Below are 23,057 nucleotides of genomic sequence, written 5' to 3' on the forward strand. Positions count from 1 at the left end.
GCGTAATGGAGGGGCACAGGGAGGGCTGTGCAACACAGAGAAGACAGTGATTCTACAACATCGTACTACACTGATGGACAGTGACCGTAATGGGGTTTGTGGGGGGGGACTTGGTGATGGGGGGAGTCTAGTAAACAATGTTCCTCATGTAACTGTACACTAATGATACCAAAATAAAACAAACAATCAAAAAGATTGGCTTCTTAACAGATTTGTTTCAGAAACATTCCTTCCACGCCAACTAATCAATGCTGGTGTAATTCTTACTAAATTCAAACAAGGTGTCAAAGCATTCGCTGATCCAAAATGTGTCTTCCTCCTCGGGCCCCAGGGGCGGTCGGGGGTGCCCTCCAGGGCGCACCACTAAGCCGCCTGCTGAGGAACTCGCTACCTTCCTTCTTCTTCCCTCAGCAACAGCCTCAACTCGGGGCCGGACGGGACCACGGGCAGCAGCAACCTGCCCCGCGGCACAGGGAGCAGCGCCCCGAGGCTTCCCGGAGCCCGAGCTGCGGGCTCCGACGCGGAGCACGGCGGGAGTTGTAGTCCGCGAGCGCCCGGGCCGCCCGGGAGGGGCGGGGCCGCGGCTGGGATTTGCGCAGGCGCAGAGCGCCTGCCGGCAGCATGGCGGACCCAGCGGCTCAACGCAGCAAGAGAAAGCGCGACCCAGATACGGAGGAGGCGGAAGCCCCCAGCGCAGAGAAAAAGGAAGCAAGCGTTGGGAATGGCACCTCTACCCCTGTCCGCTTACCCTTCTCCGGCTTTAGAGTGAAAAAAGTGCTGAGGGAGTCTGCGCGGGACAAAATCATTTTCCTACACGGGAAGGTACCATTAGGCAGCCCTGGGGTGGGAGCCAATCACCGCCCTGGAGGCGGGTTTTTCCCGAGCTCGGCCGGAAAATACCAATCGCATTACTCGGTGGGGGAGGAAGAGTACGCCACAAACTTGCACAGGGGAGAGCGTAGAGGAGACAAGATTCCTTAAGGAACCCAGTAAATGTTACTGGATCGTCTTGCTTATTATCCATGCCGCTGGGAACGATATGGAGACTGTAGAAGATATGGCCCCTGCTGTGCAGGACTTAGGCCCTAGCAGAGGAGACAGTTACCGAATTGGCAATTCAATTCCGCATACCAATGCATTCCCAGGCCAGCATTGAGCGGAGTGCTGGCGGGTGCAGAGATACCATCCCTCATCGTCGGGAGTGCAGAGTATCTTTGGGTGGACACATACACCCAGCTGGCCTTAATACCACGTGCTCAACTCCGTAGCAGGGATCTAGAGGGGAAACTGGAGACCATCTTGGGAACTAGTCAGGAGGCCTAGCCAAAAGCAGGTATCTGCTAGCAGGAACCCTCATTTTGGGAGGATAAGAGGGACCTGGGCCTAGGCTTCTGTGCTTCTCTCTGTGTCTCTTGTTTTTTTTTTTTTTTACAAGGTTCTATCTGTTTTTTTCAGCCCCCTGTCTTCACTCTCAGCACCTGTTGAAGATTTTAGCCACGAGAACTTCAGGGCTAGGAGTTAGTTGTCATACTCAGGTTCTAGTTTCTGTCTCAACATTGACTATTTGGTGGGGCCTCGGGCAAGTCACTTAATCTCCCTAGACCTCAGTGTCTTCATCTGAGGAGATGTAAAATGGGGAGAATTTGACAGAGGCCTTGTGAGCCTAAAATAGAAGACAGATGAGAAGCTTCATTTAGAAGAAAGATGTGAACACTGCCACCAAGATTTGGGTTAATGAGATGCCTCCTCTGGGAGAAGAACTATGAGTGCCATCTGCTAGACTTGCCCAAACAGAAGACTACAGGGAAGGGAATCGCAAGTGTTGGGATTTCCAAGAGTCACCTGTGGCTCTGCCACGGGGCCCACTGATGGTGTCTTTGCCCACAGGTGAATGAGGCCTCTGGGGATGGGGATGGAGAGGATGCTGTTGTGATCCTGGAGAAGACACCATTTCAGGTGGATGGGGTGGCCCAGCTCCTGGCAGGTAGCCCTGAGCTCCACTTGCAGTTCTCCAATGACATCTACAGCACCTATCACCTGTTCCCTCCAAGGCAACTGAGTGGTGAGCTAGTGGTGGCTGCACAGGCTGAGGGGATCTGGGGAAATTTGGGGGTTGGGGCTGGGGCGGTGGCTACTCCTCCTTACTGATTTATATATGGAGTGCAATAGTGCTCAATGGGAGGAGGAAGGAATTTTGCCCCCCCCCGCACCCCCCAGGAGACATTTGGCAGTCTCTGAAGATATTTTTGGTTATCAGGACTGGGGAGGTGGGATGCTGCTGATATCTGGAGGGTAGAGACCAGGGATGTTGCTAAATACCCTACAAAATTCAGGATGGGCCCCACAACAAAGAAATGTCCATAGCGCTGAGGCTGAAAGACTGCTCTGGCGTAGTTATGTTTTGGGGAGAGAGTGTGGTCACGGCTGGAACAGTTTCATCTACTGATTGAATAAAGATTTTCAGTCCTGACTAAACCCTTACTATTGTGTTAGGCACCATTCCATGTATTCTGCATGTGTGATGGTATTTAATCCTCAAAGTAGCCCTGTTGTGATAGGACTTTACAGGAGAGAGAACTGAGTTTTGAACAGTTAGGTAACTTGTCCAAGATCACACATCTAACAAGGGACAGAAAAACTAAGATCTTCCAGTGGATTGAGGACTGGCCCACCACAGTGCCGTCGAGTGAGCGTGTGCTGGGTGCTGTAAGGGTCGGTTGCTTCCCTGAAAGAGCTCACTTCCTAGCTGGGAAGGCAGTGGGTGTGATCGAGTGGGATAGACTTGAGAAGGCCAGGAATTCATGGGTTAAAAGGCAGAGATTTGTTTGTGATTATAAGTGTGTGTGTTTTTTAAATTGACGTGTCCATATACAATTCTATGTTGATTTCAAATTTACAACACAGTGGTTCAACAGTTACCCATATTATTAAATCCTTGCCTCCTCTAGTGCAGTTACTGTCTGTCAGTGTAGAAAGATGTTACAGAATCATTGACTATATTCTCCATGCTGTACTACCATCCCCATGACCAACTTCTATTGTGATTGCATATTACTGTGTCCCTTTATTCCCCTTTCCCTCCCCCGGGCAACCACTAGTCACCTCTCACTGTCGTGAGTCTACTGCTGTTTTGTTCCTTCTGTTTTACTTTGTTTTTATATTCCACAAATAAGTGATGATTGCAGCTATTTTTTAACTGTATTAAATAGAGGAAGGAGAAGAATATTCCATGCCCAAAGGTAATGTGATGTGAGCTTTTCTCCCTTAGGTGGTTAGCTTTGGTAGGCAGCTATGTTGGAAGCAGGAGAAAGACTGGCTGACCTTTGAAGGTTCCTTCCAGCCAGGAGATGCTGGGACCTGCTTTATAGCGCATAGGGGTTTGGTATTATGTTCCTATTTTTTTATTTGCCCTCTAGCATTAAGAACAGTTTGACTTTACCGATGTTCTGCCACAGCCATTTTGATAGATTTTGGCTTTTCTGCACCTCCAGAAAGGGTGCCATTGTCCTTTGGAAATATACGTGAGCCCTTGATGTAACACGAGCACATCTTTAACAACTGAAACAAAACAGCCTGGTCCTCTGTTGAAAGAGAGGCAGGTTGATGGTTCAAGATGACAGAAATGAATGGCTGTATTTACTTCCTTACACATTGACATTTAAGCAAATGTCGTTCTCAAAGGGGGCGGCAGAGCATGACAGAAGGCACAGTGACCGAACACCACTTAGGGAAGCCCCCAAACCACAGGCTCTGGGGCCATTGTTATTCCACAACGCCGCCGTCCCTTCCCCGCCACTTGCCCTCACCTTCCCTAAGCCCCCTATCCACCCTCCATGCCTACAGCCAAAATTCAAAAGGCTCTGTTCTGTGAGCAACTCAGAAGAATTCAGAGCCTGTTTTTCATTTTATTACTGCAGTATTTCTGTGGTACCACACACAGTGGCGGTGGCCCCTGCCCTGACTTTCTGTTTTCTTAAGCTAAGCACTGAAAGAGGCACGTCACCACAGGTCTTCCTCCTCTCTCAGTGTCTCTCTGCCTTTTCCCCCCGTGCTGCTCACACTCCCACCTGGGAGCCTCCGACATTAGCTCATCTTTTCCAGGGCTCACTGTTGTCTTAGCATAATAAGCGTCAGCAGACATTGCGTTATACTTTTAATTTCCCTCCTCAGACTAGGCTTGGTGACTTGGAAGCCTTATCTCTCTCTTGTTTGGCTGTGCACCCTGTCCCTGGATGATATTCCAGATCAGAGGTTGACAAACTTTTCTGAAAAGGACCAGAGAGTAAATATTTTAAGGTTTATGAGCTGCAAATGGTCTGTGTCACATAGTCATCCTTTAAAAAAATTTTAAAGCACAACCCCTTTAAAAATGAACATACTGCTTGCCCTTTGCTTGCTGGATATAGAAAAACAGGCCATGGGGTAGATTTGACCTTCTGGCCATAGTTTGTCAATGCCCACTCCAGATTTTTCCCATTCCGCTTGTGGTCTGTGGACCAGCAGTACTGGCGGCACCTGGGAGCTCGTTAGAAATGCAGAGTCTCAGACCACACCCCAGACCGCAGAATCTGCATTTTAGTAAAACCCCCAGGTGAGTCATGTGCACATTAAACTCTGAGGCACTGGTCTTTAAGCACCATTTATGTGCAGATGATGCCATGTTTATTTCTCCATCCCTGATCTCTATGAATTCCAGGCTCCTAGTTTAATGAACGCCTACTTGACACCTCCAAGGTATCTCATGGGTAAAATGTGGGACTCAGATGCACTCATGTCTTTAAAAACACTTAGCACATATTACATAATAGCTGCTGTGATTATTCTGATGTGCTGGGCCCTGTGCTGGGTACTGGAGCTTCAGAAATGAATTCAGATACCATCTCAGTCCTCCCAGTCTTGTTTGGGAGGAGCACCCCAAAGTTGCAATGAAAAGAGGGAAGTAAACAGCAGGGTTTGGTCACTGCCTGGGTGTAGGGAATAGGGCTCCTTGCACTTTGGAACCATCCAGATCCACTTCCGGTCCCAGCAACCAGATCTGTATTAGGTGCTCAATAAATGGCCGCTGAAATATGAATCCACAAACCAAGCCCTCACTTCCGGGGGCCAAGTATCTCACAGCCACAAGGTGGCAGCATTGCCAAAGTATTCCTGCGGCTGGCTCCTGTGGCCTCCATGCCAGAGCCTTCTCAGCCTGCCTCTCTGATCTCTTGTCTCAAGAGTTACCAGCTTAGCACTGTCTGGAGGGGTCTTAAAGTGTTGCTCCTGCAGCCTTGTCCCTTTAAGTCGCCTGCACAGTTGTCCCTTTGGGTTTTTGTGCTGTCTCTGCCTGCTTCTCCAGACCTTCCCATAGAACTGCTCGCCTAGGGAATCCCCACCCCCCAATTCAAGCTGGCTGCTCTCCTGATTTCATGCGGTATTTCTATAGTCATTGGCAAATTTCTTCTCTTCCAGCCTGGAGGTTTTATAGTCTTCTCGTTTATCCCCTCCAGATTCTTAGCGGACCACAAGAGGCAGCTCCAGTAAGCCACTCCGGGCCTCCCACCCTCCTGACGTCATAGAGGGTGAGCATTGGAGTTAGACAGGCCTGGTGGTCTGGCCTGGGGCCGTGTTGTGCTGTGGCTGAGTTCTAATGTAGTGCAGGGAAAGAGCACGCCTCGGGCAGACATACCTGGCTTGGAATCCTGGCTTTGCCATTTTAGCAGCTGTGAGGACTTGGGAAGTTCCTGTATTTAGCAAAGACGAAGTGCCTGCCAAGTGCCAGGTCTGTGCTCGGTGTGTAGATGAGGTATATAGCCATGAGTATAGCAGATATTATCTCTGTCTTTGCAGTTGTAGTGGGGAGGCAGCAAACAAGGATACAAATGTCTTAAGTAGCTGTGAACAGGGGGCCCTGAGGGCTCCCTGCTGAGGTGATGCTCAGGCCGGGACCTGAAGGAGGGCAAGGAACCAGAGCTGTGCAGAGAGCCGGTGAGGTGTGTGGGGAGAATGTTTTGGGCTGAGGGAATAGCAGATGTTCCTGGGGAGGAAAGAGGAACAGAAAAGAGGGCGTTGTATGTGGAGCTTGGGGCAGTTGGTGGCTGTGGTGTGCAGCACAGATGAAGTTGAGGAAGTAACCGGTTATTTTCTTGTTAAATTAGGTTAGTAACCAAGCATACCTCAGGACGGTTATGAAATACATGAGGTAAGAAAGTGTTTTACAATATTTGTTAGGCTCTGCCCACAGTGAGAGATAACATTTTACATGGTGGCCCAGGACAGGTGAATAAATACATGGATATTAGGGATACAAAAGGCTCATAAAATAATACTTACCTTGCTGTATGGGATGTTCCCTAGTCTTCTGGACTCAAGTCTTTCCTGTTTCTTTTTCTTTAATGCTGATCTTAACTTCCAAAATTTGTTTCATCACCCCTGTCACGGGTTATGACCCACTGAGATAAGGACTTTGTCCAGCTGTTGGCATATGATGTATTTTTGATATGTGTTAGTCATTTTTTTATTATTATTTTCTGTCCTTAAACTTGTATGGCCCTTAAATGCAACAGTTTACATAACCTAGGGAAAAGTGCCTGGCCCCGGCCGTGGGCCGGTTTCTGCCTAATCCTTTGGCCATGTGGCAAATGCGAGGACCAAGCAGGCCAGACAGCTGGCACCAGCCACCCAGGCAGGTGGGAGTCATCTCCTGCTGCTTTGGCTCTCACACCTGTGGCTTATTAATGGAGCCCTTCCGTTAAGATCTCTGTTCCCTCTTACCTAGGGAAGAAGGGAAGAGATGGTAGGGCGCATGGTGTGCCTCAGAAATCAAGACTGCATCTAAAAAGGCCAATTGTTTTCCCTGGTGTAGAGCAGGGGTGTGGAATCTCAGGCCCAGAGCAGGAGAAGGTGGTTGTGTGTGAGCAAGGCCAGGGCAGGGAGCAGAGGGATCCCAGGAATCTTTTGGTTGCAGGGGACTCCCAGTACGTTAGCTACAGGCAGGCTTTTCCTCCCCATGCAAAACCTGGACCTCTGAAGTCCAGAGTGAGAACTTGTTTGGAGGAGTATTTTAACAACGAGCCATTCTCCTAAGAGTTTCCCTGGTAGCATTGTTCGTGATAGAAAAAGAAACAATCCAGATGTCAACCAACAGTAGAATAGATCAATAAATCAAGGTGTCTTCCTACACTGGACAACTTCTTTAGGGCAGTGAAAACAAATGACCTGACAATGACACAGGTCAAGAATCTGATCATGTAGAGCAAGTAAAGCAAGACTCAGAATACACACAGTGTGATTCCAAATAGATAAAGTTGACAAACAAGCATAAGTAAACACTATATTGCTTAGGGATGTAAACATAAGAAGACAAGAAAGACATGACTAAACAAATCTGATTCAGCGAGTGACTATCTCTGGGGTGGAGGGGGCAGGGCAGAGCAGAGAGGGTGACACAAGTTCTGGTAATGTTCTGTTTCTTAGACGGTGTTTGTATAGGGGTGACCTTTTATTTTAGGTCTTTAAACTATGTGTATTTTGTATTTATATGCATATATGTATAAATAATATATACACATTTGTATTCATGTGTATGTTAATAACATGCATGTGCATATGCACACACACATATACTTCCCCCCTATTGTTTTACATGCACAATATATTTCCCAACTAAAAGTTAAGAAAAACTCGCAGGTCCTTAGAAGAACTGAGAATATTCCCCCAGTCACTTGTAGGGCTCCACCATCATTCTCAAGTTTGTTTTTTTATCCCTGTTGCTAAAAGTGTTTGTGTAAGGCTCCTTTCCTCTGGGTTTTGGGTATTAGCAGACTTCGTTTCTGCCTGCTCTTTTCTGGAAGAGGAGTGGTGGGGCTGACCCTTTTCTCTCCGGTGGATGAGGGAGCTGTGCTGTGTCCACTCCAGCATGGTGCCAGCCCTGGCAGAATAGGCAGGTGTGGGGGGCCTCCAACCGCTGGACGGGGAGGCCTGGTACCAGGCTCCGTGGGCTCTGCTCCAGCACAGACTGGCACACGCCACCAGCCGCATCCCCTGTGGTGTCCTCAGCAGCCCTCCCTCCACTGCAGCTGAGCTGAAGGACAGGAGTTCTCTTCCAGTGACCAACAGGGAAAGCCTTGTCAGACAGGTCACCGCAGAAGCAGGGTGTTGTGTTAGATCATCATCCAACATGAGAAACATCCCAAGGCGTGCAGCCGGTGGGTGACACCAGGGCACGTCATAGAATTGCTTTGAGACTCAGTTTCTCTGAATCAGATAGCTGGCTAGCACACCCATGGGCTTCTCTATAATATGAGATCATAGATAGAATTACAGTATCTCAGGTTGGACCAGAACTCTAGATGCTCCTTTAGTAATGTGATTCTCAACTACAACTATTCATCAGAATTGCTTCTTCTTGAATATAGCTCTGAACCTACCGAATAAGAGTCTGCAGTAGGGCTAGGCATTTACCAATGTCACACAATCTCATGGTCAAATAATCAGAAAGCCCCAAAGGGCATCTGTGGACAGGAACAGGCTCTTGTGACTCGGCCCCACCCTGCTCCTGCTTTTCAGAGGCAACAGGCTATTAAGAAAACGCCCGGGGATAATACTGTGCTGGTTTCCTCTAGACATTTAACTGAATAATATGCTTATGCGGCTCTTTCTTAATTTGTCAAATTTGACATGATCAATTCCCTGCAGTGGAAGTCAAAAGATTTGGCTCCTTTATGCTTTTCTCAGCCCCTCCTTCCGACTTTGGATGTTTGTATTATTTTTAGGGTTTTTAAAAGTTGCTTTTGGAATCCTAACTATACTGAAATCGTTGGCCCTCGTTCCATCTACCCTAGATTTTATCACTGTCAGATGAGAATATCAGCACCTCCAGCCTTCTCTCCCACTGCCTCTTCTGTCCTTTGCTGTCCCCAACTTCTCTGTCAGCTGTACGTGTAGTTCACATTGTCAGGGTGTGATCTGTCCCATGGCTCTCCTGAAGTCTTGGACGCTTTGTCTGTAAGTGGATTCTGAGACAATCAGTACGCGGGGTTTGCCTTATGGCTGTCCTAACATGAGCTACACACTCGAGCAGAGTGTTAGGATTACAGTTCCTCTTCCACCTGCTTCCCCATGCCACTCAGAGGAGAACGCATCTGATGTCTAAGTCAAATGGACTCTCTTGTCTTACATTTCAGCAGTTCCTCTAAATCATGCTGCTTTTTGTTTCACATTTGCACTGCTATTTTATCCGCTTTACTTTTTCACAAAGTTTCTAGTTGCATCTTTTTAAAAAAATTGTGTTTAAAAGAATACTGCCCCTTTAACTCTGCTGTTGAAATTAGCCAGCCATTTAGTTTGGTAATTTATTACATATCTCCTTCCTTCCTTCCTGGGAACATTATTTCCAGACCACTCTTTTCCTTTTGCTGCAGTTCAGACAGATGATTCTTGAGGCATGCCATATAGCTCTCTGCCTGTCACTTCCTTTCCCAGCTTTCCTGAGTTAGACTCACTGTTTTCTGGATTTGATGTCTGTGTCTTTCTTGTTTTATGCTCTTGTTCAGCGGAAGTACATTCTGAAGTACTTAACTCAGAAAGAATACATGAGAGGTAATCTTACTTTGCCCTCTTTTGCTTTATGGTCTGAATGAATACAGAATTTAAATTTATTGGCCCTTAAAACTTTGAAGGAATTGATATATTGGCTTCAAGCATCCATTTTTGCTAATAAGATAATCTGACGCCAGTTTCTCATTTTTTTTATAGCTGACTAACTTGGAGTTTTGTTTTTGTTCCCTTTTTTTTTTGGCTTGATTTATTTCCTTTTCTGCGAGCGTATAGTATGTTCTCTTTATCTTTGGTGCATTGAAATTTTGTAAGGCTGTGTGTAGGTTGGAGGGTTTTTTTTGTTAATTCAATGCACTGTGTGCTTTTGGACAGTTTTGATTTAAAGTCTTACATCATTCTTCTGCTCTGTACATTTTTTCTATTATTTCTTTTGATAATTTCCTGTCCTCCATTTCCTTTATTTCCTCTTACTGAAAATCCTGTTAGGCATTAGACTTTCTAGATTGAGCCTATGGGTTTGTCCTGTTCTCTCCCTTTTTCCATGTATGTCGTTTTTTTGTTGTTGTTCTATAGTCTGGCAGATTGTCTTAACTTTGTCTTCCAGACTGTCTAGTGAAGGTTTTAATTTTGGCAATCGTATTTTTGATTCTTTTCCCTTCTGATTCCCTGGTTATTTCATTTCCATAGCATCTTGGTCCTGCTGTACGGAGGCCAAATTGGGTAGACTTTCTCTGACACACTAATTAGAATTGTTTTAAAAATTATCTCTTGACCCTTACATGATCTCATTTCTTCTGGGATCTGGTTCTGGCTGTTTATTTTGGTCATTCTTTTTCAGGCTGCTGGCTTTCTCCTAATGTCTGGTGAATGTTAGCTCATTTGTATTTAAAAATGAAGAACCAGGCTGATAGTCTGGTGAGCTGATGTGGGTTTTGCCCGCCATCCATTGGTAGGTCTGTTTCCATAATGGCCCCTCTCCTGGGGGTTTGCAGTTTGACTGGCGCTCTGGAGGCACCAGCACATATTCTGGAGCCTGCACGCTCTCTAGTCCTACCCCTGCCCCGTCCATGGTTTCATGCCTGTGGAGGACAGCCTTCCTGTTTACACCTGGCATTAAAGTCCTGCCCCTGGGATGAGGGTGTGGCTTTGGGTGGAGCCCTTTAGTTGATTCCAACTTCCAGCATTTCCCTTCCTGTCCTCTGTCCCTGCTTATTTGGAGCCTAGATCCTCTGCTGAGTCCCTTGGCGAGGATGGCAGTCACCTCCATGTAGCCCATTGGATGCTCCAGGCTGCAGCTCCCTTCAGTGTACACTCAGCAATTAACATGCTGCCCCCCACTTCCCAATTCCGGGAAGTGAGTTGCAATCTCAGTCTCCTTCTCTGCTGCCGCCCGACTCTTGTTCCCATCTCTGTTACGGGTTTGCTCCCTTTTGTACTTCATTACTGCCATTGCAGTGGGTTTCTGAGATAGTCTGAGAGCCACCATTAAAGAGAAGTTGGGGGCCTTGCATGTATGCCTATGTATGCTGGGTGGGGGCTCTGTAGGTATAGGTATCTTAGACCGTAGAGAAGTTACCCCATTGAGGCCAAACCCAAGTAGAGCAGGTCTTGGTGGGCTGAGACAGACAACTCAGTTTCTCCCTAACTCTCCTGCACAGAGAGATTCCTAGATGTTCAAGCACAGGCACAGGAGGTGGGGTGTTACTGAGACAGGGCCAGATCCATAAGATTGTGACCGCTGTGTCTCTTTGACCTAGCATTTCTACTTCCAGGTATCTGACTTAGACAGTGGCTCATCACTTGTACAAAGGGCTGCAAGAATGTTCATTGTAGCATCATTTGCAATACAAAAAAATAAAAGCAAACTAGGTGACCCTGTGTGGGAGGGAGTTTAATAAGGCGTGGTGCATTCATAACGTGGGCTACGCCACAGTTACTACCCAGGAGGAAAAAGACCTGTGTGGGCTATCAGGGGACATCTCAGAGGTCACAGATAACCCTTGATGGATCATCCTACCTGGGCTTAAAAAAAGAAAAGACCTTTACTTAGATCTGTTCATATGTATGTAAACTCATTGAAGAGAAGACTAGAATAATGCATACCCAACTATTATTAGCATTTACTTGAATGAAAGGATTGGGAGTTAGACTTCTGAAACGTGTGATCATATATTCATGTGATGGTTAGATAGATGACTATCTCTTAGGATGTTAACCTCATCACCATGCAAACAAAACAAAGAAGCAGATCATAAGACTAGCCAGACGGGGCCTCTGTCTGCTTCCTTCACAGCCTGAATGAGCCTTTTGTGGGGCTTGTCAGTCGATCAACAAATGCTGCCTATCCCCAGGATACATGGGCCCCAAACTTCTGGTGATTTCTGCCTCCCTACAGAGACATGCCTGTGAGGTGCTAGCAGCCGTGGCAGGGTGCACGTTGGGAGCTGGTGGGTTGGGGTGTGCAGAGGTGGCTCCCCCCGCACCTGGAGCCGGGGGCACCCTCCTGGGCTCGGCTGGGCTTGGTGACTGCAGGGTAGGAAGTAGAAGGGGTATCCAGGTGGGGGCGACAGTGTGGACAGAGCTGTAGGGGCTCCTAGCATGAGCTGGGCTTTGAAATGGGCTCTGTTACCACGGCAGGAGAAAAGGTGCAGGAGCCTGCAGAAGAGGCAGGGCTTTTTGCGGCCTTGTTGAGGCCTCCTAAAAATGGCAGATTTCTATCTGCTTTTTTCCCTGGCCGCTTCACAGCTCCTGACACCAGTGAGCCAGGGTCGCCTCCAGAGCTTGTAAGGACAGTGGAATAGCAACAAACAGAAGTTTCCAGACAGAACGGTCCCTCGCACCTGAGTAAAACTCTTGACCTGGGTTCTGCCTTTCTCTTGGCTGCCGATTGGCCCACGCTCTCCGTCCGCTGCCCCCTCAGCCCAGCGAGCCCTTGAGTCCTGCCTCCTCGGGGGCCCCGTCTCCGCCCTTCACAGCTGAGAGCAGAGGCTCTCAGGTCAGGGCTCCGTTCAGACTCCTGGCTGCCACAGGGCCGGGAGGAGCCCTTCCACTCAGAGCCAATTTAGGCGCGTACTGCCCTGAGCCACCGAGTTGTCGGCGCCACCCCGAGTGCCCTCTCCCCATCTCAGATGGGCAGCGTCCCAAGACGCTATGGCAGTTCTCAGGCTCGAGTCAGCAGGAAAGCCGGCTTACTCAGGACCAGCGGGTGAAGGCGGAAATGCCCACAGGATGACTGGGTCCGCTGTTGCCTGGCTCTGGCTGCCGGCCTGGGCTCCCTGCTTCTGTTGTCCTCTTCTGACCGGAGTTCTTAGTGGTAACCTGGAATTCCGCCAGTCCTGGGCCCCTCTCAGTAGGGGACGTGTCCTGTGCCTTTGGCCTCCTCCCTTCCTCCAGCACACAGTGTGGCAGTGTCCTTTGATGTCGCACTGAGACTTGGCACCTCTGCTCCCTTCAGAATGAATTAAGGAAATACCTTGGGCAGAAAGTTGAGAGAGAGGCCAAATCTTGGAACTCCTGAGGGCTCCGACTAATAGCTTTTTTGTCTGTTCTGCCCAACCCCAGTATAGTTTCTTCCTGTGTGTGGGGAAGTGGGGGGTCCCTTAGCTCTGAGGCCAGGACTGTCAGCTAGCAGCTTCATTATCTCATTGACATCAGTTCTTGATCCTACTGTTCATATGAACTTTGTGAAGTGCCACAGCCCCACAGCCACCCTACAGGAGTATTTCCCATTCCTAAAAGACCACTGCTTTCATTGAGACAGGCAATTAGCAGTTTGAAGGTTTGCTATGCAGTGAGTGGTTGAAGCCTCCAGTAGGATTCTGACCACACCCTCAGCTCTGTTTATCCTTGACCGGGAGGTCTCTTCAGGCCTCCACTCGAGTTCCCAGCATGCCTGCCGCGTGGGACAGTGACCCCTCCTCTGCAGCCCTCTACCCGCTCTCCCCGGCCACCATGAGGCCAGGACTGAGGAGTGTCACCAAGCTAGGGGAGATTGCCAAGAAGAGGACAGAAAATGCAATGCCCAGGGAGCCCCTTCACCAGCCTCTTTGCCTTGCTAGCCCTTTTCTCGGAGCCCTTCAGTGGAGCACATTGCCAGCCTGGGTCATCTGCCCTGTCACCCATGTGGCTTTGCTTGTTTTCTGTGGTGGGCAGTGGTGGGTGGGCTTCCCACTCAGATCGTGCTTTGCTCTTGCTTCTCCTCCGCTCCCCTGGGCCTGCACATCTGGGTCACATAAGTTGAAACTGGCTCATCGTATGAAAGGAGAGCTAAAGCCACAGATTGAGCCATAGAAATGACCTCATCGTGTAGAAGTCATCAGTAATGGCTGGAAAGCAGTCTTGTTTGAACATGTGTATGGGAAGGAGAGCAGACTGTCTGTGGTTTGCATTTTCATGTTTCATGTGCAGCAGCATTTTCCTGGGGATTTGGCTAAGCTGGCTTTGGCAGAGAGCAGGAAAGGCCACTGCTCTTGCCTCCCCATAGCCTGCCTCCCACTTCTAAAAGCATGTGGGCTTTCGTGTCTGGGTAGGGGACAGGGGGTGTCTTTACTAATTGGAGAGGGCCTTTCAGGAGACCCCAAGGGCCGTGACAGGCAGGACGGAGCTGTCCTAGCCAGGAGCACACCAGCTTGCTCATCTGAGCTGCAGAAAGAAGGAACATTCATGTGCTGGGCTGCTGTTCATCTGGGATGCATTGATATAACCATTCTTGCTGCCAGAACATCCCTGTAGATAAAATCTCCTGCTCCAAGCTCCTCAAGGCTGCCACCCAGCACCAGGTCCCTCTTTTCAGATCCCTCCCCAGGCATCCTTTACCAGGATCCAGTCCTGTCATATTTGGTGGGAGGCAGGAGGGCCGGTACCAACATAAGTCAAAACAGCCATTGTTGCCTGTCGTGGTCAGGGTCGGCTTCAGTGTGTGTTCCCCACAGAGCCTGTGCCAGCCCAGCGTCTGGCTGCAGGGCATGCTGGTGATGGTGCTCCTCAGACAGCTCCGCAGAGCTGAGGCGGGCAGGCCTCGACTTCGCTACACCCCTGGGAGCATTGCGATAAGTGTCCCCGTTGTTGGTCCGCACCTCTGACATCCTCCCAGACCTCTCAGGCTGCAGCCCCATCTCTCTGGCACCCTTTGGTGTTGCTGACAGCTGCTTATGTGTCTTCAGGAAGCATTGGAAACTCACGTTTCTCCTGTCTCTTAGGGCTGCTTATTGGACAACAGGTCTGCAGCACAGGGTTCTTAGTAAAAGGCCTATAAAAGGATGGCCCTGTGGCGCTGGGAAGGCAACATGGCGTAGAGCAGCCAGACTGCATGGGTTCAGATCTTAGCTCCACTGTTGACTAGCTTTGTGTCTTCAGGCAAATTACTTAGCCTCTCTGGGGCTCAGCTTTAGGAGTGGCTTATTTTTCCGTTTTTAATTATTTGTTGCACAAGTGATCCATATTTGTTTTAGAAAGTATAATAACTATCCCCCAAAAAAAAACTAATTAAAAAAATTAAATTACATATAACTCCACTGCCTAGAGATAAGCTCTCAGCTTCTTGGAATATGTCCTGAATTTCAGGCTTTTTTTCCTGTGTGTACTTAGGTGTATGCAGTGTGCATGCAGTCTTTTAAAAATAAAATGGCATAATATGTATTTGATTCTATAAACTCTATTGTGAGGGCCTAATATGTGTCAGGTGCTGTGTTAGCCACTGCACACCCCATGCAAAAGAAAGTGTGCTCTCAAGGAGCTTATGTTCATTTAGAGGAGATGAACCATAAAAAAACAAGTACATAGATCAAGTGGCAATAAACAGCTAAGAAGAAAACTAAAGCATTATAAAGGAGATAGAGAACATGGCCTTCCAGTTAAAGGGGTGCAGCTTGCCCAACTGCTTCCTTTAAAACCTTCATTAAGATGGCATTAAGGAATTTTAAAGGAATCACCTTTCAAAATAACCCATAAAGACTAGAGGAAGGGAGAGGAGGTACCCCTAGGAAGCCAAGGAGGAGTAACTGACTTAGATTGAGTAGGAAGCCCTGAATGGGCAGAGGAGAAATCTGAGCAGCCATCCTCCAGTCCCCTTTCCCACAGGACATAACTGGTGCCTGCTCCTTCTCAAGATTGAGTCTCAAGAGCGTCTAGAGATTCTAGGTGCAGTTGAGGGTTGGGGCATGGCACTGGACTGTACTGGGGGTAAGTGAAGTTTACATGTCCAGTGCTGAGTGACCCTATTCCCTCCCCTCTCCCCACCCCCTGGCCTTCAGCTGCTTCTCTTCCTTGTCACTCTCAGTGCTGTGAACCAGGCTTACACCTCCATGTATGACATTGGAAGGGTCCGCGGAGAAGCTGAGCAGCCCAGGTGAACACACTTAACCTCTTGGGGGTTCTGTCCTGCAAAAGAAAGAGCAGATCATCCTAAAGTGAAGGTGCAGGTGAACCCACTTCTGTCCACAGAGCTTCTCATCAGCTTTTTGGTGCCTCTTTCTCAACTGTAAGTGATTGGCTGAGCAAAAGTGAGCAGACTTTTGAGTAAAGCCTTAGTTGAAAAAGAAAAGAACAAGGCACTCGGAGGAAACAAACCATGCAGGGTGAAGGAATTTTCAAGCACTATTGTTAATCTCAGAGAAATTATGGTATATCAAATGCATAAGAATGAGATACTATCAATAAGGAATGTTTTTAAAGTCTTAAAAATTAAAAACCTTACAGAAATGAAAAATTTCAATGGAAGAGTAGAAGATGAAGTTGAAGAAAACTTCCTTAAAAGTAGAGCAAAAAGGCACAGAGACAGGAAATGGGAGAGAGAAAAAAACATGAATTGAAGAAGCCGAATCTCCATATAGGTACTCCAGAAAGAAAGGAAGGGAGAAAGTGGGGAAGAAAGTGATCAAAGAAATAAGACAGTTTCCCAGGAGTGAAGAACGTGATTTTCAAGACTGAAAGGCCCAGCAGTTCCCTCTCTTATAGATGAGAACACACTCGCTTCAAGATCACCCCAACACAATCAGGACATTGGGGAGAGCAACAGAAAAACAGGTCAGTATAAAAAATTAGGGATCAGAATGACCTAGACTTGTCAACAGCAGTATTGCATTCGAGCGGCTCACAGAGCAGCACTGATTTTGAGGATCGTTGCTTTCCATCCTATAATTCTTTGCCAGACTCTTCAGTGTGACAGTGGAATTAGACATTTTCAAATACTTAGATGTCTTTGAACTCCTTTCCCTTGCACCATATCTCTAGAGGCAATTTGAGTTTGCACTTTCACACTGCGGTTCTTGACGTGGTCCCTGGCCCAGTGGCAGCAGCCGCATGTGGGAACTTGTTAGAAATGCAGATTATTGGGCCATACCCCAGACATCTTCAGTGAGGTGGTTCTGATGCACACTAAGTTTGAGAACCACTGTTTTGGCAAAATGAGGACATAAACATGAAAGAGGAAGATTGTGGATCTAGGAAACAAGGTACTTAGAACAAAAGAGAATGGGAAGGAGCCCCCGGGTGATTGTGTGCAGAGCTCCCAGGTGCATCGGGGCACCTGCAGAGGCTCCGGGCAAATGCATTGCTCATGTGTCAAATGAGTTTTAACATCAAGAGGAAGTTTATATAAACAGGGAAGTGGATGTGGGGCTGAATTAGTGGTAAGTTTATAAAATAAGCAAAGTAATTATTAACTCCATATACCAAAAATTGCACTGAAAAGGAAAAATCATCATAGCTTGCTATTCAGCAGTGAATAACATTTACATCATAATAGTGTTAATGTTGAATACTGACTTACCCAAAATTGTGAGTTGGTTATTTTGTGAGGATAAGGGGTTAAAAGTGTGTGAGTGTGCACGTGCACCCATGCATGCTCATACATGCACCCTCTTTTGGTAGAGAGCTGGTAAGAAAGCTATATCTTTATCTTCCATAATGGGAGGTTAATAAATAGTAGTAAAACTGAAACGTCAAGGAGGAACAAGATTTGTAATTTAGAACAGTGAAAGTACACAACCAAAGAAATGGCTAGAAGAATTTCAAGTGCTGTGCAGGGAGGTGCAGGAAATTTGAAAGCAAGTTCCTTTGAATCTTTAACCTATGTGCAAACAGACCTTGAATTAAAGTAAAACCATTGAAGAAGCATGACTGGTAGAGAGGCTTTAAAAATAGTATCAAGGAAGTCCTCTCTAATATATTGTGAACATTTTTAAGGGGTGGGTTTGAGATCGTTCCAAGTCATTCTAAGAATGCCAGCAGGAGGGCTGGGTTGAGAAGTTCCTTGTTGTTTTTCTAGCCACAAGGAAAAGCTGCTGGCCAGGGAGGGTGCCTGGTTCTGCTCACCCAGGGCAGGTGGCCCCTTAAGTCAGTTCTGCTAAATGTGAGTTGGCAGAGAGGGTACCAACAGGTCATCAAGCCTCACTTGCTGACCTGTGGTGCTGGCATCATGGTGCCACTGCTGAAGCCCAGTCTTGAGCCAAATGGAGCTGTGAGACCAAGGTTTCCGCAAGTGTGAAACAGGATCATAATTACACCCGCCCCATGTTTGTTGGGAGGAGTGAGTGAGTTAGCATACACCTACGTCTTAGTGCCTGGCATGTCTGTTAGCAATTAGCGCTGAGGGTCCAGAGGGTATTGACACTTTTTAAAAAAATTTATTTTGAAAAAAGTCTCAAGCTTAGGGAAAAGTTGGAAGAATAGTACAGTGAACTCCCTTACAAAAGCCCTTCACCTGTTAGCATTTTGCCACGTTCGCTTTTTCTCTCTCCACATGTACATATGATAATAGTTTGTTACTATAATTACTGAAAAGTAAGTTGCAGACATAACCCTTCCTTGCTAAGTACTTAAGTGTGTGTCTCCCAGGAACTAGAGTAAAATGATCAACTTTAAGAGATTTCACATTTATACAAACCTGTTTTGTAATGTAGGGACCATCATCAAATTCTACCCCTTGTTTCAGTACCATCTTCCCAGCGAGACCCTTCCCCATTCTGAGGTCCCTTCTAGTCTGTAGCATCCTTTACTTTGGAGCAGCCCTCCTTTCTTTGTCTTTCCTAACGTCAATACTTTGGAAGAGTTGTAAAGCCACTTGTGTAGAAAATCCCTGGCTTTGGGTTGGCTGGTATTTCCTTAACGGTCAGCTTCAGGCTCTGTGTTTTTGGCCAGGATGTGGCATCACATCCCCCAGGAAGGCACACAATGTCGGTCTGTCCTGGTGGGAGTGGTGGTCACTGTGGCCACTTAGTGTTTTCTCTTTGTCATTAATAAGTAATCTATGGGGAGATGTTTTTGATATTGTGTGTGAATATCCTGTTTCCCAGCATATTTTCCCCTGACAGTTTGAGCATTTATTGGCCACTGACTCTTGATGAAAGTCCTCGTGGAGATCAGCTGCAGGTCAGCATCTTTACTGGCGTGCAGGTAAACACCAGAGTTCACTTTTAACTGCCAGTGAGAAACTTAGCATTGGGAAATATATTGATTTTTATCAGAAAGGTTTTATTTCATTTGGGACAAAGTGCTCCTCCTAGGCTTAAGTCTGAAAAGGCCAGATTCATTAATTCACTTGTTCAGTTAAGGGTTTGTTGAGTGCTTACTGTATGCTCAATGCTATTCAGATGCTGTGGATAAAATGATTTTAAAAAAAGTTTTTTTAAGGTGGACAAAATCCCTGTTGTCCTGGAAGGTACATTCTAATGGGAGAATCAGACAATAGATTTGTACTCTACTGCCAGGTGGGGATGAGGGAAGGGAGAACAAGTGGGTGCAGGAGACAGACGGCAATGAGGCGAAGCGCGCCTCTGTAGCCAGGGCTGTGCCGGAGCTCCCAGGAGCTGACCGCTGGGCAGAGACCTGACTGGGTGACACAGAGCGGTGACAGAATAGCCAGTGTGGGGCCTAGACTTGTGGGTGACTGGAACTGTGAGGAGGTCAGTGTGGCTGCAGCAGGGACATCGAGGGGGAAGGGTGGTCAGTGAAGCTGGAGGGGGCTGGATCAGGATGACGGAGGGCGGTGTAGGCCCGGATGGGAGCCAGTGGAGTCACCCAGAATCGAGGCGGAGGACCCGACCCTGCAGTGTGTGGGAGCAGCCTGCCCCTGGCCGGGGCTGCCGGCATTGGTCTCCCAGACCCAGGCCCCGAGGAGTGACTGGCCCTGAGGGGGCCTCCCGAGCCCAGCAATGGGGTTTCTGCGTCTGGGCAGGAGTTTCTCCAGAGAGGAGGAAGGAGGGCAGGAAGTGAGCAGTTGGAAGATGCCTTTTAATTTTCTCCCTGCCGCTGAGGGGGAAGGCAGGAGGGGGCTGGCTTGGTGAGGTGCCCGCTTCCCTAGCACCCTGGCTGTGAGCCCGGGGCTGGGTGGCTGTTGCCAACGGGGTAGGGAGGCCGTTCTCCAGCGTCAGCCCTGCCTCTGTCCCCGGCCCATCTCTGTTGCTCTGTGGGTGCGCCACAGGCCCTGGCTTGCCTCCCCACTGCCCAGCCTGGCAACCAAAGTAACAACAAACACAAGAATAAGGGCCAGCATTGGGGGCACTTCTGTGTCGGGCCGCTTCTGATGCCTCCCAGCTGCTGCTCGCTGAGTTCTCACACAGCCGCCTCCGTCAGGTCACTTCCCGAGGGTGACAGTGTAGGGCCAGTGTTGGAATCCAGACCAATTGGCACCACAATCTGGCCACACCGCAGAAAATCATGGAACTTCCCTAGGGAATACCGCAAGGGCCAAGGGGGTACCATCTGACCTGTCTCAGGCGGTATCTTGCCTCTTGAGATGCTGGTGTGCCTGACCTCTGCCCTCCGGCCTATGACCCTGTGCCGTTAGAGAGTGGTCGGAGTGAGAAGCGAGGGCTGCTTTTGCTGCTGCCCAGAGGGTTGTGAGATGGCTTTCCTGCCTCCCTTTCAGCGTCAGGTCCAGACATTCCCAGGGAGTGGGGTGACATCTGTTTAGTTCCTGTAATGATCCAGATGACATGTTTTGTTTTATGTTAACAACAGCTCGGTGGGACAGATTTTATGACCATCCTTTAACAGATGAGAAAACGGAGACTGAGACGTTAAATAACATGTCCAAGGTTGCACAGCCAGTTAGGGGAGTCTCGTGTCAGCTCGGGTCTGGAGTCCATGGCTGTGCCAGAGCTGAGGGCCCAGGGGCCTTTGAGCCTCACCAGAAGGATGTGCTTGGACCGGCACCTGGGTACATGCCCTCTGGGCTGTTGGAAGATGATGCTGGGCCTTTAGGCAGGTGTTGAAAGAGCTTTAGGGTAAGAAGACCTGAGTTCCAGCCTTGTCACTGTCACATCTCATGGCATGATAACTGGATACATCTCAAATCCCAGTGAGCCCTTTTCCCTCGCCTGTGAAATGGGGCTTAAAATCACCCTTGTCCTCAGATAAGTATGAAAGTGCAGGTTGGGGGTTCTTAGCTGGGTCTGGGGTATGTGGTGAGTAGGGGAATTTCCTGGCCTGTTGGAATGTGCCCATGGGGCTGCCTCTCTCTCGGGCCTCCCTGGGAGGACACGTCTGATTCTAGAGCGAGGGAGTTGAGGAGAACACGGGTCTTTGGAGAAGCATCCCAACTGATTTTAAAATACCATTTTCCTTTCCTGCCCTTATGATCTGTGTTGAAGTGCTGTATGTAAGTGTGAGAGTGGTGATACCAGTTGTATCAGATGTTACTAGAAATAAGGGAAAGGGCTTATCCAAAACCAGGTGGTGTTGGACCAGGACCCTAGCCTAAGTCTGTTTAGAAAACTTTTAAGATTTCCGTCTGATGAGATCTGCTTGGGGTGATTTCACTCCTTGGGGGATGTTTGGCGATGTCTGGAGACATTTTTGGTTGTCATAGCTGGAGAGAGGGTTTTACTGGCACCCCAGTAAAAGCCTGCGATGGTGCTAAGCATCCTGCAGTGGATGAGACAGCCTCCACAATGAGGAATGATCTAGACCCAAGTGATGATGGTGCCAGGGCTGAGGAACCCTGGGTTAGAAATACCCGGCTCTCAGGGAGTACATCTAAGTGCCAGACACTGTTCTGAGTGCTTCACAGGTATTAACTTGCTTAATCCTCCCCCCTCTATGACAGGAGCTATTATTATCCTCAGTTGAAAGATGGGGAGGTTAAATAAGGGCACTGGGGTCAGGGGCTCTGGGAAGGAGCGGGGCCAGGACTTGAGCTCAGACAGTCTGCACCAGAGTTTGTGCCTGTAACCATTGTGCTGGGCAGCACCGCTGTACATTAAGGGAGGCTACTTGGCTTTAAACTGGATCTTCAGCTTTGGGTTCAGAAAGCTACATACCTAGAAATCTATGTGAGAAGTGTCAAAAACCTTTCATTTCTGTGCCTAGAAAATAGAGGGGGGAGCTAGGGTCGTGCGGCACCCAGTGGCCCATCAGTGAAAACCTTGTGCTGTCCAGGTTCTGAGTGTGGCTCACCTCATGAACTGAGTGGCATGAGGCACCTTGTGGGAGGGGAGCTCAGGTGAAGGAATCAAAGACGGGGCGGCGGCATCTCCTTTCCATCCTGGGGACGAGAATGACGCAGAATCGTGCAGAGTTGACTAACTTTGCGGTCCTGGGCCATGTTGTGTCATTGCAGAGGTAAAGACAACCGTGGTTTACCCTGCCACAGAGAAGCACCTGCAGAAGTACGTGCACCAGGACCTCCACCTGGTCCGAGAGACGGGAGGCGACTACAAAAGCATCACCTTACCCCACCTGGAGTCCCAGAGCCTCAGCATCCAGGTGACTGGTGCCACATCTCAAACTACCCAGAGGGTTCAGACACAGAGTGCTGTCCCTGTGGCTGGTGTATCTTTCTCAAGCGTCTGTTGTGATCTTACCAGGGGCCAGCACTGTCCCCAGACTGTGGGGAGACAGCAGAGAGCACAGCGGAATTCTGCCTTCACCAAACAGACCTCGTGCAGGTGTCACACACAAACATATAAGTGACTGCAGATGACATGAGGGTGTGAGTGCTGTGGAGAAAAATCAGCAGCATAAGTGGCATCGACAGCCCTGGGGTGAGGTGGTCAGTGTTTTCTGTAGGATGGTCAGAGAAGCCTTTGTGGATAAGGTATTGACCCTGGTCTTGGGCGTGCTACTGAGGCTCTCTGGGAATGTCAAGGCAAGCTGTCCCATTGGAAGTATTTGTGTCTATTCTCTAATAGCCTGGAGACAGTCGCAGAATGTCTGGGCCCTCCCCAGGGGTCTGTGCCTGGGTGAAGACTGATGCTGGGTGAAGCCCACCCCAGTCTAGACTTTGTCCTGGTTTTGCCTGCAGAAAACCCGCCTCCAGAAGTCAAGTCCCAGAGTAAACATTTCCCCTTCCCTCGTTCCCCCTGCACTCATTCCATAGAGGGAGGGCTCTCTTGTTCCTAGGGGCTCTGTGCAGGGCCTCCTCTCCCAAGAGGTTGTTCAAGGGCTGGCAGCGTCTTCTGAGCATCTTCAGCCACTGGACCAGTTGCAAGGCTGTTTAGTTAAGGGATCCCGCCTTCTTGGGCCTAGGCCCAGCGCCAGCCAGAGCCACTGCCTGGAATTGGCCCCATGTGAATGCTTAG

At 48.6% G+C, this 23,057-nt stretch overlaps 1 protein-coding gene across 1 annotated transcript in view; it reads left to right on the forward strand.

Annotated features, from left to right (window-relative positions):
- Nucleotides 1-583: 583 nt before the first annotated feature.
- The window catches only part of DCPS (decapping enzyme, scavenger), a 37,939-nt gene continuing 15,465 nt past the window's right edge, over nucleotides 584-23,057 (forward strand). Inside the window, exons 1-3 of the mRNA XM_036930112.2 lie at nucleotides 584-822; nucleotides 1,888-2,062; nucleotides 22,097-22,242. Of these exons, the coding sequence (XP_036786007.2) occupies nucleotides 622-822; nucleotides 1,888-2,062; nucleotides 22,097-22,242 (522 nt within the window). The 5' untranslated portion in view covers nucleotides 584-621. The remainder of the gene's footprint in view (nucleotides 823-1,887; nucleotides 2,063-22,096; nucleotides 22,243-23,057) is intronic.

The sequence above is a fragment of the Manis pentadactyla genome, chromosome 13 (genome assembly GCF_030020395.1).
Source record: "Manis pentadactyla isolate mManPen7 chromosome 13, mManPen7.hap1, whole genome shotgun sequence".
NCBI classification, from domain to species: Eukaryota; Metazoa; Chordata; class Mammalia; order Pholidota; family Manidae; genus Manis; species Manis pentadactyla.